Source organism: Motacilla alba, chromosome 5, assembly GCF_015832195.1.
Source record: "Motacilla alba alba isolate MOTALB_02 chromosome 5, Motacilla_alba_V1.0_pri, whole genome shotgun sequence".
NCBI lineage: Eukaryota > Metazoa > Chordata > Aves > Passeriformes > Motacillidae > Motacilla > Motacilla alba.
In genome coordinates, this window is record NC_052020.1 from 27,820,968 (window position 1) to 27,835,718 (window position 14,751).

General features: G+C 38.3%; 1 protein-coding gene across 1 annotated transcript in view; it reads left to right on the top strand.

The window, feature by feature from the left end:
- Nucleotides 1-14,751, top strand: part of MAP3K9 (mitogen-activated protein kinase kinase kinase 9) — a 61,025-nt gene that overhangs the window by 29,662 nt on the left and 16,612 nt on the right. Inside the window, exons 4-8 of the mRNA XM_038138017.1 lie at nt 5,089-5,237; nt 8,627-8,802; nt 10,789-11,029; nt 12,140-12,262; nt 13,011-13,164. Coding sequence (XP_037993945.1) covers nt 5,089-5,237; nt 8,627-8,802; nt 10,789-11,029; nt 12,140-12,262; nt 13,011-13,164 — 843 coding nt within the window. The remainder of the gene's footprint in view (nt 1-5,088; nt 5,238-8,626; nt 8,803-10,788; nt 11,030-12,139; nt 12,263-13,010; nt 13,165-14,751) is intronic.

The window sequence follows — 14,751 nt, forward strand, 5'->3', positions numbered from 1 at the left end:
TTATTAGAGTAATACTGCTGGCTGAACTGTTGCCCAGCCTTTGAACAAGAATCTTGTTCTCCTTGTGTTCTCGTTGCACAAACAGCTGAAGATGATGCATGCTAGGACTGAAATTACCTGACCGAGTCAGTCTTATCATAACTGACTGCTTCATCTTTCCAAAACATGTTTCAAGCTCCATGTAAAAAGCTCCATTTGTTTACTCTGGAGTAGGGTTGGCAAAGAACTTAAAAAGAGTGAGGAATGGCCACACATGGTATTTATTACCAGGGTCTGGGCCACTGTGAAGCTTGTTCATAGTACCAGTACTTAGTAAATCTTGCTAGTGAAAACTTGTTGCTGTGAATTTTGCTGTGCTGTATCCTACAGGCTCTAGATATACAATAGAAGCCTTGTGCTCATATTGTACAGAGGACAGTGAAACTACAGTTTTATTTAAATAAGTCCCTTCCTGTAAATCTGTTATGTGTTTCTATTTGCTTTGGATTTACAGGGGTAAAGTTGAAGCTTGGATATTGCAGCTCACCCAGTACTGTACGCTAATGTTAGTAGGCATATAAATAACATTTTTTATGTCATTTGGCTGTTTAAATATATTTCTTGTTTTCTGTACACTTTGTTTTTTACTTGTACTACTTAAAAGACAGTCATATAGTCAGTACTATTGATGTATGGAATATAAAGGCACCATACAACCATCGTCTGGGTTCTCTATGTTCCTCAATTTAGATGTTTTTAAGCTATATCTACTCTGAAACCAGTGAAATAATTGGGAATTTGATTTCCATTTAGGAATGGAATACCAGTTCTAGCTAAAACCATCAGATTAGCAGATCAGGAAGCTTCAGGCATTCAGTGCTGGGTGTAGATACTTCAGCCATTAGAATATTCTGTTTTAAGCAAATGTTGGTCAAGCACTTCCATCCACAACTGACCACTTGTAGGCTTCTGTAGTTTTCTGTGTGTCATGAAGCACTGTCAAGACTTCAATACCTAGCAGATAAATGCTGATTAGCAATATTAGGAGAGACTCACCTGGGAGAAGCACTTGATACTGATTGTTGTGAAATGGGCTGGAAAGGTCATCTCTGGAACTGTCAGTTCATTAAGATGCAAAATGCCAGCTGTTAATAGCCATAAAAATGTAATAAGTTTGGGGTTTTTTTTCTTAATGGAAGTCATGTTTTTGCTGCTGTTGGAACTGGGATCTCTTTGGTGGGCTGATAATTCCTTCCTCAGGGAAAGTGTTGAACCTGGGGAAATGGATAAGAGAAGCCTATGGTACATATGCCATGAAACAGTACCAGTGAGAAACAATTACTTGATTTTTAAAAGTTCACAGACTAACAAGGGAGGTGGCAAAATCACATGTGAAATCCTGCAGACCTCCAGCCTCCCTTGCCCTGAAAATCCAGTGAGTAGGATTGAACCTGATGTTAAATGGCTTAAGGGATTACTGGATCACTGAAAAGATGGTTAATTATTCACACAAGTGTCAGTTGACTTGGATGCATGGGTTGTGTCACATGGTTCATTTCATAATTAAAGTCCAAAAATTACTACTAGGTGCTGGAAAAATTAATTATCTTGATCTCTTTTTCTCACTTTTTCTTTCTCCCCACTGAGAATGCATAGAGGCCTTCATTTCTTTCTTTCTATGCCTTTTTTTGTGTAAGTCATCTGATCTGGCTTTTTCCTTTGTACTTCCCAATCATCTGCTTGAGAGTTAATAAGAAAACACTCTGTTCAGCACCTCTCTTGGTGTTTATTCACTTGGGATTATTGTTCAAGTGCCACAAAGCAGTATTCCCCAGTTCTGTGGAAGCAGTATTCTCAGCAATGAGGTGTAAGTACAGTGGCATTGAATTTTGTCAGAAGCAAAGTGACCTTTCTTGCAATATACACTTCTAGTGTCACATTAGAAGAAACACCAATCTGTCTATTCCTTTTCCTTTAAAAATTACCCTGCAGAAGAAGTGCTTTGAGCACATCAGTGGTGCTTTATCCTATACTAGTGTTGAAGTAATAATACAGCTCTTTAGTAGGTTTTATTACCTTTTACTATCAACAGTGATATCCAAACTGAAAAGTAGCATGAATGATCAATCGGATTTAGACAGTCCAAATATACATTCAGTTCAGTTTTCATTTTCTTTGAGTGTTTTATAAATCCCAGAAGCCCAAGAAGAGATTGGGAGCTCCTTAGACTCTAGTTTATTTTTTTCAAATAATGCTCTTGAGACATTAAAAAATGATAAATTATAATATCAAGAGTGTGAATTACATTAAAAAAAGGCAAAAGATTGTGTAGGTCAAAAATATTATTTTCTGCTTAATAAAGTAAAACAACTGTGTTAGCAGCAAAGTTTGGATCTTTAGTTATTAAAATCCTTTATCTAAGTAGGAAAAATACTGTTAAAGGTGTCCAAGTAAGGTAGCAGCAGTTACAGTGAATGTTAAAGATGTGATGGGGTGGAAGGGAGATCTCAAGGGTACAGTTTGTAATAATGTACTCACAAATGAATAGGGGAATTTGCTTTGAAACAAAGCAAAAGCTTAATATTTCAGCTTATATTATATTTATATTTTAAGTATTTCATGGAGCAGCTATTTAAAGAGCTTTTAGGAAGAGAAGCACTTTTTCATTTGGTCTTCAGTTGTGCTTAGGAGGCCTTTAAAGTGGAACAGTATGACATGGTCCAAATATATGTATATTAAGATATTATCTCTTTGCAAGCACAATTAAGAAAAATTAGTCCATTACAGTAGTGTTTAATCTCAAGATCATTGACAACATTGGGAATTTTATATAAAAACAACAAAAGCAGAACACCCCACAAGGATATCTTTTCAGGACACTGTTAAAGCTCTGACTGAATGTATGGGAAATCCTTTAAAAGAATGAAGAAGGCAGTGTAGAAAAGACTTCCTGAGAGACATCTTTTTAAAAGCTCAGTCGGTATCCAAATGAGGGAAATTATGCATTGACTTGAGCTCTTTCAAATTGAACATAAAACAAAGAAGATAAAAGGGTTTTGAAGAGTGTCTTCTTACAGCATAAAATCTAATCCCTTGCTTTAAAATGCAGCACAGGTGAGAACCCTGCAGGAGAACATAATAGCCCAGAGGTGAGCAAAATGTGGGAGTGCAAAGAAGATAAGGCTGTACTAGAAAAAAACCTCAGTGACTTGTGTCTGCCAGAATAGAGTAGAGGCATTTTAAGCTGAAAATTTCTCTTAAAGGGAGTCAAGCCTGGAGGACATATCTTACTGAAGTAAAATTCACAGAGGTGTTAAAACTGACTGATTAAATGAGCAGTAAGAATTCCTGAGATTTACAGTAACACCCAAAATTTCTACAAGAACATGGAAGTCAGCTGAGTTAGTAGCTGTGCTGTGCAATCTGTTGCTTAAAGCTGGTGTAGTACCAGAGAAATGGAAGGCAGGAGACATGGTGGCAGTTCTTAAAAGAGCTTCCTAAGGATTAGCAAGTATGATCTTCAGTTCTTTTCAATGGTAGAAACAGCACTAAAGAGCAGGGAGCTGGTGGACATGTGAGCATATCTGAGGAAGAGTCAGCTTTACAGTAGAAAATGTAATACCTCATGAAAAGTGAAAATGCTTGAAGGATATACTGAATATGTGGATAAGTGGTGAGGTTGTTTATATACTGTATTTGGATTTATAAAGACTTTAAGCAAAATCCTGCATCATAAGCTTTTAAATAAAGTAAATTTATGTGGGAAAAGAGGGCAAGTATTTTTCCCATCCTTTAATCAGTTATTAATTAATAAAAAAATAAATCAGTCTTCTTGGCGGGGAATTCTGTGTTCAACACAATCATAAGTGGTTTGAAAAAACAATACGTGGTTAGCTGGCATGGTTGATGATACCAAGTTATTCAGGATAAGAAAAATTAATGTACTGCAGAGAGATGAGGAAAAGTTTTACTATAATGAATGATAAAAAAAAAGGTAATGGTGATAAATTCAAAGTAGTACCCATGGGAGAATTTCATATGTACAATTTATGGACTCTAAGTTTTACTATTGTGATTCAGTAAAAACACATTGGAGCTCCTATGGATAATTTTGCTTATTTTGTAAAGAGTGAGAAAGGCAACTGGCAAATGAAAATTTAGTAGGAAAGAAAGAAAACAAGCAATACTATTTGCCTTTCCCCATATCTTTAAAACTTTGTGATTTTGCTTATTCCAACAGAAGATGTCAAAGTCAATGAAAGATATGAAATGGCTTCTGTTCAGGATAGTAACTAGACTAGGATTTAGCTAGATTAGGATTTGGAGGTCTGGAAAGATGATGATTTAGGCAGAATGCATGGGAGCCTGTGAAATCATGGACAGCATGGAAGGAGCTAATAGGAAACATATGTTTACTCTTTCTTGTATTGAACTACAGGGAAGCCAATGAAATTACCAAGTGACAAGCTCAAAACACATACACAGAAGTCTTTTTTGGCAATGCATTGTTCAATCTGCGGAGTTCACTACCACAGAATATAATGGATGGTAAATGGGTTCAGAAGAGAGTAAGAGATCAATGGAAGAAAAAACTGTCAGGTCACCAAAGATGAAGAAGCAATTTCTGTTTCCTAGAAGCAGAAAAAAATATTCTGAGGTTATGTTTTTCATCATATACTTTGGGGGAGAACAGTCCTGGAACTATTTCCATAACTTCATAGGAAGTATTTTGTAGAATATCTTAAGATAAGAACTTAATTCTGAAGAAGTATTTTCCACTTATTTTTAGAAATCACAAGCCACCAAACAGTCTTCTTCGTATTTTTGGATGTTTTGAAACTAAATTAGAAGATGTATGGTTTTCAGATTGTTCCCAGTTTCAGAGAGAAAATTATTTTTCCTAAAAGGTGAAAATGTCATCTTATTCTAGACTTATTAAAAAAAGCAGGTAAAACAGGGCAGATCACGAGCTTGGCGTTCATGATAAGCTTGTCCTGCAAACTGCAATTTCTTTAGTATTCTAAACTCCCAGGTTCAAGTACCTTGTTGCTTAACAAAGGCTGTGTTAAAGTCAAACACCTATTCTCTCTTTTGTTTCCTTCCCGATAGTTATGGTGTGCTGCTTTGGGAGCTGCTGACAGGAGAAGTACCATTCAGAGGAATTGATGGTCTTGCAGTAGCATATGGTGTTGCCATGAATAAGCTTGCCCTTCCAATCCCTTCCACGTGTCCTGAGCCTTTTGCCAAACTCATGGAAGGTAAGCCAGCTGTGGTGTGTGTGGTTTGTGCTGTTTCTAGAGTGCTGTTGAGCGTGGCCTCTTTGTGTTGGTTTTGTTACCTAAGAGCAAACATTTCTCCAGTGGCTTTATTCAGTGGTGCAGGTTATTGTGGGAGCCAGGCCTGGCTGTAAGTGTGCTGTGATAGTCAGTCTACTACCAGAATAATGGAAAATTTTTTATCAACTGGCTTTGTAGGAAAAGAGGGGCTATTGCTGTTATCTCTTAGCTTGTTTTCTAGTAGTGAGGACTCACCAACACCAAAACTTCACATATTTAGGTCTTGTTTGAAGTCTAATTTGTTTTAAAATTCATATCTCAAACATCTTGCTAATAGTGTCAGATTGGTTTGAAATGAAACTTTATCCTACTGACATTTCAGGGTGAGGTTTTAAATGTGGCTTTGACATTCCAACCCATATTTCCAGTCAGAATGATGTGATTTTCTGCTTTGTCTGTGGAGGTAGTTCGTGCCCAAGGTGGGCTACAGAGAGGTGAAAGAAATACAGGAGTTAGCCATCAGAGTTGCTGTAGTTATGAAAAAGGGTTGTGTGAGGTAATTTTCAGGTGTGTTTATGTGACCTGGTCTGCTGGCCATTGAAACTACTTTCATGTCTCCTGAGCTTCAGTTGTTCTTCCCTCCCTTTCTCCCTCCCTCTCTCTCTTCCTTACCTTCAGTAAGATTTGTAGGTGTCTATATGTAATAAATATTTTTACACCTATCTGGCAGAAAGGAAAACAGAGATAAAGAGAAATCAAACTTGGTTTATAGTCTTGGTGAGCAAAGAATGAGTCTCAACATAGAACTGTTACTCTGTGGCCTCTGGTGGTGCTTCTAGCCTCAGGAAAAGAATATGAATCATGAAGAAAATATTTCTGATGGAATTTTTTTTCTGCTTTTGGAATACTTTTGCATTTTTCTGGTGTTTTCTTTAGGTTACAGGCTACAGTTAATTTAAAGTGAAAAATTTCATGTATGTTCTGCTAAAAAAGAAATATCCTACTGGACAGTAAACAATAGAGTTGCAGGTAGAGTAGCTTGAAGGTAAAGTGAGAAACTGCATCTGAAAGAGTGGGTGAAACTACCAGCTCAGTGTTGTGTGCCACGTAGTTTGTTTTGACACACTTTCCTGAATTTCTTCACTCTAAGTGAGGATTTAAAAATCATGCCCTCTATTGGGAAGCTTAGGTAGAGGTATTTGGCCAGTGCCTGAACCCAGCAGCCCACGGGTGAGCACCCGCATGGCTTTGGAACACTTGGCTTCTCCATGTGCATGGAGAAGATGAGAACAAAAGAACCCAATTACTATCTGCCCCTTCACCAAAGCTGTGTTTCAAACAGGCTGTTTCCCATCTCGGGTGAACTCTTCTTCCTCTAATGCTGCTTTCACTTTTGAATTACTGCCATGGTGGTCTTCACTGAGGCAACAAAGCTGAACTTTCGCTCTTCACAGAAAAGTTATATGTTACAACTGTCCTCATTAGTGCAAATAATGGCTGATCTAGGCCGGGGAAAATGAATGCCACGGGCCACCTGCTAGTTATCCTGTGCACTCATTCATGCATTTGGCTGGCTGCAGCATTTTGTTTTACTTTGGGTCATATTTGCTTTGCCATGCTTAAAACCTGAGGTAAAGAGGCAGGGATTATGGCACTGACAGTCTAGCTGTAACACCCATTGCTACTAATTGGCCAGCAGCAGGGGATCATCAGGGCACTCTTTAACATTCTCAGTTCTTTATTTTGATAAAAGAAGCAAATCAAAAGCCATAAATACGAATGTGTTCCAGCATGGAACCTGTAGATACCTACAGTTTCGAAAACAGAACTCCGAAATGCAAAATCTCAGTAAGGTTAAAATCAAAGGAAAGAACTGCAGAACCAAGCCTTGGCTGTTGCTCAGGTTTTGTGACGTGATTTTTATTTTTAATTACTACTGCCCCTTGGTGTACTTCAGTCCACAAAACTGATGAACGAACTTCTTTTAGAACATCACCTAATATTTTTAACAATGTTCCCTTTTTTCTGACTTAAAGGTCTAGAAAACTTTTAGAACACTTTTATAACTCATGTCTTGTGCTGCAGTAATGCTTGTCTTAAGTCCAGTGACCATGTGGAGCAATGCTGTATGATGAGAGAGACCCACATGTTAGTTACTTCCATTCATGCAGAAAAGCTGTATTCCTTACAAATACATATGACTGGGAAGTTTTTGTATTTGGCTGCTCAGGAATTTTGGCATGCAGGCATCTAGCAGTACTAAAGAGAAGAAGGACAGTTGCTGAACAAGAGCCTGTGTAAATGCTGGTACAGGACAACATAGAATGAGAATGAGAAAGTGATTTTTTTTCTGCTGGAGTAGAAATGAGGGGGAAGGAAGAGAGAGGACTGAATGAGTGCAAATTTCCTATTCAAAAGTGTTGTTAAATCAAATGTTTTGATGCAATGGTTTGGGGGATTGTTTGTAATATATTGGGGGTTACTTCATACTATTTTCTGTTTCTGTTTTCTGTGTTCAATTCCCATCACTGTAAAACATTGCCTTTTGTACTGCTGCTCATTGAGCTGCTTTATGTGGCAAGATGGCTACCTTCAGTTCTGTGTTTTTAGAGCTCTGTAATTGGCTGAATAATTGCATTAGAATGTAAATGCAAAAAACTTGTTTACATCTGTGGTTTCTCCTAAAAGCAAAAGAAAAATGAGTGATTAATTTTCTCTCAAATAATAAAAAAGGACCTGTTAAAATAGGAGAACTCCAAATGCATCATTTGATGTCATTATTTACTTAAATCTCCTATTTTCACACAAGTTATGCCCAGTTTGCTTTGCAGCAGAGGTTTTCCATCCTGAGAAAAGATTCATAATGACTCAGCTCAGTATTAGATTTTGGCATCGGGAAAAACCCTGATAGATATCCTCCTGCAGTATGGCTGTTAACTCTGCAGTGTAACTGTTATAAAAGAAGTATTTGCAAGAGCCTTGCATAGTATTTCTACTCTGTGAACACATATATATATCTTAAAGCAAGATATGAAAGGAAATTGTTATTTTTAAAAAATGCTTTGAGGTGTACCCTTCTGTAAAATTAATAAATCTGTATTTTACTTGACATATTATTGCAATAGAACCTAGAGACCTAGGTAGTTAGATAGTTCAAGATTTTAAGTGTTGTTGGATATTGTACAAGCATGAAAGCATGAATTCCATACTTGACAATAGTCAGTGCAAGTGGACATTGGGAAAGCTGGGGTGACACAGGTAGTGTGTATGCCACTCTTAGCCACTGGGGATCAGTAAAGTACTACTACCTGTCCTCTCAGACCTCCATACTTAGAGATGCTTGACAATCGTTTGTCTTTTTTCTGTTCTAGATTGCTGGAACCCTGACCCACACTCACGGCCTTCCTTTGCCACTATCCTAGACCATCTTACTGCCATAGAAGAGTCTGGTTTTTTTGAAATGCCCAAAGATTCCTTCCACTCCCTGCAGGAAGACTGGAAACAAGAGATCCAAGAGATGTTTGATCAGCTTAGAGCCAAAGAAAAGGTAAGTAGAGAGCAATGCTCCCTGCTGGTGCTCTCTGGATTGTAATTTTCCCATTTCATAGTTCAAGCGGGGATCACTGTTTCATGCATCCCAGAGCTAATTTTGTCTGTGTTTTGCTGGAGTTTATATTAAGTCCCCGAATCAATGGCAGGTTATGATGCACACAAGGGTCGAATCATGAGAAAAATAAATACCCACATCCTCAGCTGCTACTCTTTCTAATATTGTAGTGAGCTTCCATTATATTCTGTGCAAATTGCTGAGTTGATTGTTTATTGCATCTGATAACTGTTTAACTATTAGCATCTTAATTAAGAAACCCAATGAAAACTATTAACAGGAGATGTAGGAGGGTAGTTTCAGCATATATATATACTCTAGTTAACATCGCAGCTTTGTTTCTGCTGGGTTTTTGTTTTCAAGGTTTTGAGCACAAACAAAATGCATGGACTAATAAACATGAGTGCTACCAGGGGAAGGGTCCAGTAACTGCTATAACAGAAGTCCATCTGGGCAAATAGCAGGAAACAAAAATGCTAGCAGGAATAACAGGATTGATGACCCTCAGCCTTGAAGAGGAGATGTTAAAAAGCTGAAGTTTTCTTCAAGCATGCTTGCTGCATCTAATTTAAGGTCCTTACAGAGACTGTCTTTAGTTGTTGGTAAGAAAAACTGCAGCAGAACCAAAATCACTAGTGTAATAATGTATTTGTAAGTTCACAGTCTCTTGCTTGAAAGTAAACTCGTAATAAGCAGCTGTCTTGATTTGGGCTCAGAGGTTGGGTTTGGGAGGCAGAGAGAGAAGGCAAAGAAGACTTTGGGTGAGAGGAAAGTAGTCAACTTCTGCAAGAATACTTAAAACATTTCTATTCACCTATTGTAGTAGCTTTTGGGAAAAATAAATTACCTGCTAGGCATTTCCTTGCTACTGTTGTCCCATGGAGTATCTGTGTCGGAACAGTTTTTGAAAACCAGAAGCTTCAACAGACAAACAGCTAAACAGTACTAACTACACTGCTCTTAGGCTGGGTACTGCATTCCTCTTTAGCGATGGGAAAATAATTTTATGTGCTGTTCACTTATTGAACTTATTAAAGTCTCCCTGGTGATGAGCCAGGTAACCATGCCATTATTAAAAAATCCTGAACTAAAATCTATCTGATTATCTATCTGATGTTTAACTTGAATTAATTGAAGGAGTTTTTGCCTTCTGCACTGGAATTGGCCATCTGGAGAGAATTATTTGAAGTGCTGAATTCTTTTGTCCTTGTGGTGGAAGGAGAGGAGCACAGTGGGATTTTGGGATTTCAAGGACAGTTTCATTTAATTTGTTATGTCAGCAAGGGCTAGATCGAAAGGTTTTCCTTATGTGCCATTGCCAGGACCATGTTGAGATGGCTTTTGAATATCCCCAAAGAGGGAGACTCCACAACCTCTCTGGGTAACCTGTGCTAGTGCTCAGAGAGTGACCCCTGTGCTTCAGTGTGTTCCTGTTGCCTCTTGTTCTGTCACTGGGCACTGCTGAAGAGAGCCTGGCTTTTTCTTTTTTCCACCCTTCCCTCAGGTTTTTATATACACTGGTAAGATACTCCTTCACCCCACCCAAGCCTTCTCTGTGCTAAGATGAACAGTCCCATCTTTCTCAGCCCTTTCTCATAGGAGAGGTGCTCCAGTCTCTTAATCACCTTCAGGGCCCTTCACTGGACTCTCTCCAGTATGTCCATATCTGTCATGTACTGGAGAGCCTAGAATTTGACATAGGATTTCAGGTGTGGCCTCACAAGTGGTTATGTCTGAATTTTAATACTGGTATGAGGGGCCTTGAATGGCAAGCATTGAAGTCCTGGAGGATTGTTTTTGGCTCTCAGCTGAGCTGTAACCAGTGGGTGCAAGCCACTGAAGCTGTGCCTTCAGAACCAGTAATGTTGGCCTTAACCCACAGGTCGCAAGGTAGCCTTCTGTTTCTACTTTCTTATCTCCCTGCAGGAGCTGCGCACATGGGAAGAAGAACTGTCTCGTGCTGCTGTTGAACAGAAGAACCATGAGGAGCTGCTACGGAGGCGGGAACAGGAGCTGGCAGAACGCGAGATTGATATCCTGGAAAGGGAGCTCAACATCATCATCCACCAGCTGTGTCAGGAGAAGCCTCGGGTCAAGAAACGCATGGGGAAGTTCAAGAGGAGCCGGCTCAAATTAAAGGATGGCAATCATATCAGCTTGCCTTCAGGTTGGTGATGTGTTAGGCTGTGCCAGGTGACATGGGAGCAACCTGTAGGTTTGATACTACTTACCTTCCTTACTACTGACCCTTATGCACTAGAAAGGATTTGATGTACTTCAGGAAAAACATGCCTCTTTGGGATCAAAAAACTAAATTTAATGCTCTTGTGGCTAGCATTGGCCAAAGTTCCGATATGAAGGCCAGAAATAAATTTGAAATGTAACATGTTTGTTAGCCATTGGCTGTATGTGGCTTATTGTAAAAATGTGGTGTTGCAGTTTAACATGTTAATACTCAAAAAGAATCAGTTTTTTAAAGAATGTACGTAGAAGATGATGGAGGTTCTTGCTTGGGGAATATTTTACATAGTGCTGCAGGAGAAACTATAATCTACTGGATTCTTTTGGTGTAGGAATCTAGAAATTACAAAAAATACATTGATAGCTGTGAGGCTAAACCCCTAGATTGCTAGTTCATATGTGAACTCCTATTAACATGGAAGCAACTTCTGGAAGAAATGTTAAATATTAATAAGGTGTTGGCAAAGTCACTCTTAAGAGTGAAGGTGTGATGTTAGCATTTCTACTGCAGATTATTTGTGGAGATTTAAATTTGTCAAAAAACCAAAAGTCTGGGGTTTATAAATCACCTAGTGCTCATCATTGCATCAGGGATGATGACTTGCATTATATTCTTTGTTTTGGGAGATATCGGCTGTTCAGAAGAGAAATTATGATAAAATGTGTTTGTTACCTATGCCTGTCTTTAAGTTTGCAAACACCTATTTTTGGTGGTGCTTAAGAAACTGAGAGGTAAGGTACAAGGATTTATACAGGGGTATAATTTGGCGTAACACTCAAAGCGTCTGTGTGTGTATGTGTTTCACACATACACTAAGAAGATACATTTTTCACGGCTGTGAGTGCACATCTTTGTTCTAAATTTTCATTGTGTACAATGGGGAAATAGCAATTAGCTGTAAAACTTCATTTCTACATAGATCCCATAAGTTGCACTCTTTGAAAGTTACCATAAATTATTATTTCTTTTTTTTCTTATATGAAAAAAAAAGATAATTTTAACTGTGTCTTTCTGATTTTTTCTTTTGCTAAACAGATTTTCAGCATAAATTCACTGTGCAGGCTTCTCCAACGATGGACAAAAGGAAAAGCTTGATCAGTAGCTGCTCCAGCCCTCCTGCAAGTCCTACCATTATCCCCAGACTCAGGGCCATACAGTGTAAGGAGCTCAATGTAGTATTGAATTTGGGAAATGTGCAGTCTGTCAGCGTGGTAAGATGCCAAGATTCCATATCTAGGACAGGACTGTTAAAGAAAGCACCTAAAATGTTTGCCTTGTGCCTTGCATGTATACATTTGGAGAGAAAAATGGAGTGTCCTAGTGATGGAGGGAGTATCACCACCTTTGGAGCTAAAACCATGCTTACTCAAGTTTGTGAAATACTGCTGTTTCTATAGAAAATATATTCCTTGGGTGTACAAGTTAATTTTAAAAAATACTAATTTGCAGAGTAGATCTGTAAAACGTTGCTGTAGTGTATTAAGTTACTGTTTTAAGGAAATAAAAACAAGGGCACTTTTCATGCAAATAATGTTCCCATAATAACATGAATTAGGCAGACATGCATGTCCTAAAATTATGAAAGTTGTGTTAACTAATGTATAGTGTTTGTATTGGATATCACAGCACTTGTGTGTTTGGTTTCAAACTGGTGGTTCTAAAGAGAAACTGGTGATGGAATAAAGCTGGAGAGGCTACCTGTACTTGAAAGGATTAGGGAATGCTTAATTTGACATTTGCTTGTTGAATTTGTGTTGATAAATGGTCAGAATTATGGGAAAATCACTTTTGTTACTATTGCTATTCTGGCCTATGTTTTATTCTTTATGTTGCCATGGAACCAATTATTTTAATTTGTGTATCTGTTTTTCCTTCCCATTTTCCACTGTTCCTTCCACTTGTGAAGTGACACCTGCTGAAAGCAGTAAAACATGGGGACGAAGCTCAGTCCTTCCAAAGGAAGAAGGAGAGGAAGAAGAGAAGAGAGGCCAGAAGAAAAAGGGACGCACTTGGGGACCAAGCTCACTTTGTCACAAGGAGCTAGGTGCAGGAGAAGAGGGGTAAGAGAGGGCCTGGAGGAAAACTCATTTCTAGGCTCTAAAAGTGGTCATGAGCTGGCTCACAGGATATTTGCCTATCCGCTTGCAAACGCCTTTCTGCTTCCAAACATCTTTCCTGTGCCAGAGATGTTAGAGATTCAGAACAGTTTACAAAATTGCATTCAGTTCATTTCCCTAGCAACTGATGTTTCACTGTCTGATATTACGTTGTTAGTTGCATTTGTAAGCTGTCAAACTTGTGAGCTGTGCAAAACTCTCTGTAGTAGGTTTTCTCTTTTTTAAGGCTCAGCTTTCTGTAGTTTCATTGTCTTAAATGCTAGTATATAAAAAGTATCTGGTAAAGCCAAGCAAATATCTTCTCTTTATTCTTTTGAAAAAGACCTTGATGTACCTTGAGTCAATCAGTCCTGAAAGTGATTTTTGCAGAACTACAGGTTGTACCTCTGTTTCTATAGGTTATTGTTCTGTGGCTTCTTTTTTCTTTTCATTGTGTGTGTGAATTATTTATACCAGGACTCCAATGAATCATTGCTGAAATGCTGAAATGCTGCTTAAAACATAGGGCTATTTTGGCCTTTTAAATACTTGAAGGCTTCGTAATTTTTAGTAATGTTTGAGTGTTTTCCCCCTGATAAATTGATGGTTTGACTCTTGCCACGTTTTTAGCAGGGAAAATAAAATAACCAGTTATAATCTTTATATTTACTATTGTGTGGTCAGGTGTGAAATGCCTGAAAAATTTATTTTGCATAGTGAATCAGTATTATAGCCCCCTGCAAGAGGACCTGGATCTATTAAAACATTCTCTCTGTGAGATACTCATGACATGTCGGCAGGACAATATGGAGGAAGCTTCTTTGACTGCTATCTATGCTTTACCTGTTCTACAAATGAAGGATTTAATTCTAAGGAATTAAAACAGATGTCACACTTTACAATCATTAATTATGTAAAAGAGGGGGGGATCACTGAAGCTGGAAAAAAACACTTCTACCTTGAAATCATGTTCTTAGAATTCTGGGAATAAACCTCTTCCAATTTCTGTTCATTACCGTACAGTCTGAAGCACTGATTGCTTTTGGTTACAGACAGCTGGAATGGAGTTGCTTGCAAACTGTGGTTGCTCATAAAACTGTCCTGTTCTCTACAACTGAGATGTTCTGTCATACTCAGAGTCTCTTCTAGGGAGACTTGATACAGATATCGCATTTTGCAGAGTGTCTGAAACATGAGAGTTTTGCTGAGAGGGCAGTGGCTAACATACGATGAACCACTCCTTGCTAAGATCATGCCAGACTGCAGAATTTAATTTAGAGGGAGCAGAGTTGCAGTAAATATTAGTGACTCAAAAGATAGTTCTTGCTATTTTTTAGTATTTCTAAATTCTTCTTTTACACAGGGTAAGGCGATAAAACTTAATTGAATATTTAAGGTTGGGAAAGACCATTAGGATTGAGTCAAACCATTAACCTAGTCTCTACTTTGTTCACCAGTAAACCATCTCCCCAAGAGCCACATCTACACACCTTTTGAACATTTCCAGGGATGGTGATTCCACCACTTTCCTGGGCAGCCTATTCCAATGCC